This window comes from Curcuma longa, chromosome 12, assembly GCF_044706935.1.
Source record: "Curcuma longa cultivar G26 ecotype Majalengka, Jawa Barat chromosome 12, ITB_CL_G26_1.1, whole genome shotgun sequence".
Taxonomy (NCBI): Eukaryota; Viridiplantae; Streptophyta; class Magnoliopsida; order Zingiberales; family Zingiberaceae; genus Curcuma; species Curcuma longa.
Genome location: NC_133872.1, coordinates 5,304,815 through 5,307,728, shown reverse-complemented (window position 1 = coordinate 5,307,728; position 2,914 = coordinate 5,304,815). Strand labels below are relative to the sequence as shown.

The 2,914-nt window shown below is 44.5% G+C and overlaps 1 protein-coding gene across 1 annotated transcript; it reads left to right on the top strand.

Moving 5' to 3' along the window:
* The first annotated feature begins 1,143 nt into the window (after positions 1–1,143).
* Positions 1,144–2,547, top strand: LOC141842792 (uncharacterized). Its single transcript, XM_074730794.1, has one exon. The coding sequence runs from the start codon at positions 1,144–1,146 to the stop codon at positions 2,545–2,547; it is 1,404 nt and encodes a 467-aa protein (XP_074586895.1).
* Positions 2,548–2,914: the final 367 nt, after the last annotated feature.

Genomic DNA, 2,914 nt, shown 5'->3' with positions numbered 1-2,914 from the left:
CTTCTTATCTTTATCTACTTCTTCATGCACTATCCTTTCTATATTACCCACTGAGTATTTGTACTCACCTCTTTGGACCCTGGGATTTTTCTGTCTTCCCAGGTAACAGGTAGGAGCTTACAGATGATGCCAGGGATCTGCCAGATGCTTCCATCTCACATCAGAGTCTAGTGGGTTTAATTTATTCATTTTATATAGTAGTTCGATATGGTTGTATTAGAATTTGTTACATTCGATATGGTTGTAGATAGATTATATACACTGGTGTGGTTCTTGTCGTGATTTTCCGTTGCGTGGTTTTATATCTCATGTGGATTTCCGTATATATGGTTTTTCGGCTTTCTCGAGGTGAATTCTATTATAATATGTGAGTTGTTAGTTGCTATGGCGTGTAGGCCTTAGATTATTATATGTTGTCTGTGATATGTATAATTGTGTGAGTATGATTGGACGTGTAGTCCTTATTTCCGGCCGCATGTGGCCGATGTATATTCATGTTTGTATTCAGGGAATTGTCAGGGATACTGGGGAGGTGCTGTCGAAATTTTTCGGACGGCTATCTCCCGGGTCGTGACAATTTAGTGGTATCAGAGCTTAGGTGGTTGCATTCTTGGATTTATCTGATCCAATTTAGTGGTATTAGAGCGTTTGTATTTTTCGGTCTATCTGATACCAATTTATTGGTATCAGAGCATTTCGATCTGATACCAATTTAGGGGTTTGTCGTATTTTTGTTGCATTTAGAATTTATCTGATACCAATTTAGTGGTATCAGAGTGGCGCAGCGGAAGCGTGGTGGACCCATAACCCACGGTTCCGTGCCTAGGTTCATTTCTTGTGGCTTTTCGTTGCATTCGTGACTTTATGTTGGATTTACCGTTGGATTTATTACGTAACTTGTAGTCTTCAGAAGTAGCATTTCATTGTAGGTTTATTAGGTTGTGTTTAGGTTTAGAATTTTCATTGCATTAGTTTAGGACTTAGGTCTAGTTTTGTTCGGATTTGTCTTTGTATCATGTAACCGAAAGGTTGTGAGATGGATATGGCATGGCAAAGATCTCCAGGCAATTATCTGTAAGTATTTTGGTATATTTCTTTAGTTTATTAGAGTTTATACTGGTTTTATAACAGATACAACATATTATGGCCCCTACACCCCGAGGACGTGGTCGACCGCCGAGACAACCTGCTAGGTCCGAGGAGCCGGATATTATCGAGGAAGAGAGGGAATTACGAGATCAGGACCGTGATGCCCCTACTGGAGAGCAGAGTCCTCAGGCTCAGAGGATTCCTCCCGTTATGCCTACGTCTGCTCCGACTGACAAAAGCCGTATCATGACCTTGGCCAAGACGGCCAAGGAACGCTTCACACTCTTTCACGGAGGAGATGATCCGTGGAAGGCTCGATCGTGGATGGAGAACTTACTAGATACCTATGACTATATGGATTGTACGGACGCAGAGAAGGTCGGATTGGCTACTTATCATCTACGAGATGAGGCTCTTACTTGGTGGAAGACACAGAAGATCGTATTGGGAGAGCGGGGAGTGACATGGACCTCTTTCAGAGAGGCATTCGAGAGAGAATTTTTCCCCGCAACTTTTCGCAAGGCACGCCGACAGGAGTTCTTGAGTCTGAAGCAAGGAGAGAGATCAGTTACGGAATATAACTCGGAATTTAAGAAACTTTCAGAGTTCTGTCCCCAACTGGTGGCGCAGGACGAGGATCGGATGGACCAGTTTATGCAGGGCCTCGCTGCATACATTCGAGACAGGATGTCAGGGTCTTCTATCAGCTCGTACAGAGAGGCCTTAGATCGGGCTCTAGCCATCGAATTAACTCGGCAGCAAATATCTAGAGAGAAAGAGAAAGAGGTTGGAAAGCCGAATGCACAAGGTAAGACGAAGAGTCAGGACTCCCAGTCGACTGCTCAGAAGCGACAGAGGATTGAACAGCCGTCTAGAGGACAGTCCCGTAGTACTTCATATTCGGGCCAGAGAGATCAGAATAGGAAGTGTAATCGCTGCGGATCACGTAGTCATATGATAGGTGATTGCCCACTGGATCAGCCTATCTGCTATTATTGCAAACTTCCGGGACATACGGTCAGGGATTGTACTCTGAAGGCTCAATTGGAGTCTACTGGTGCACCTTCAGGAGAACGTCCTACACAGCAGCGATCTCAGAGGACGCAGAGGCCCGGTGCACATCAGCAGCAGCGACCCCTACCACCCCAGCCACAGATGTATATGATTCAGGGGAGAGATCATGCAACTCCACCTACCACTTTACAGTATTCTACTAGTCCAGAGACATGTTATTCTACACAGCATTACGCACCAGCCGTACCTCAGGCATATATGCTACCTGCGCAGCAGCCCCAGCTTCCAGCTCCTCAGAGTCAATTTTCAACAGAATGGAGGCCTCCTACTTCTCAGCCTATTGCACCGTCGTCCAGCACAGAGGTTGGACGCGTCTACACTACCACTCATGAGGAGGCACAGCGGACCGATGGATCGGTCACTCGGGATAGGAGTTCATTTTAGGTAGTATATTTGCTGATAGATACGAGTAGGTTATATTTATTCTCGTTTATGATGTTTCTGCACTATAGTAGGTTAGTAGGAAATTTGGGGACCAAATTTTTATTAGTGGGGGAGAATGTAATATCCTAGAAATTTTAGGGTTAGAATTAAACAATAAAAGGGTAAGCTTTAATGGGTTTGGTTAAGTGGATTCATGATGGAAGAGAGTTCTGTCAAAACAAACGCGATGAGGAGATTCGTCTTACAGAGACGAATCAAACGAAACTAGTTTGGCTCGAACCAGAGGTCGTTTGGTTAGTGAACCAAACGAACCGAGATTGAACCAAATTGAACCAAGTTGGTTTGGTTCATGCTGGGAGAGGTTTTG

Coding starts and splice junctions, on each gene's coding strand:
- LOC141842792 (XM_074730794.1), top strand. CDS start 1,144: ATGGCCCCTACACCCCGAGGACGTGGTCGACCGCCGAGACAACCTGCT.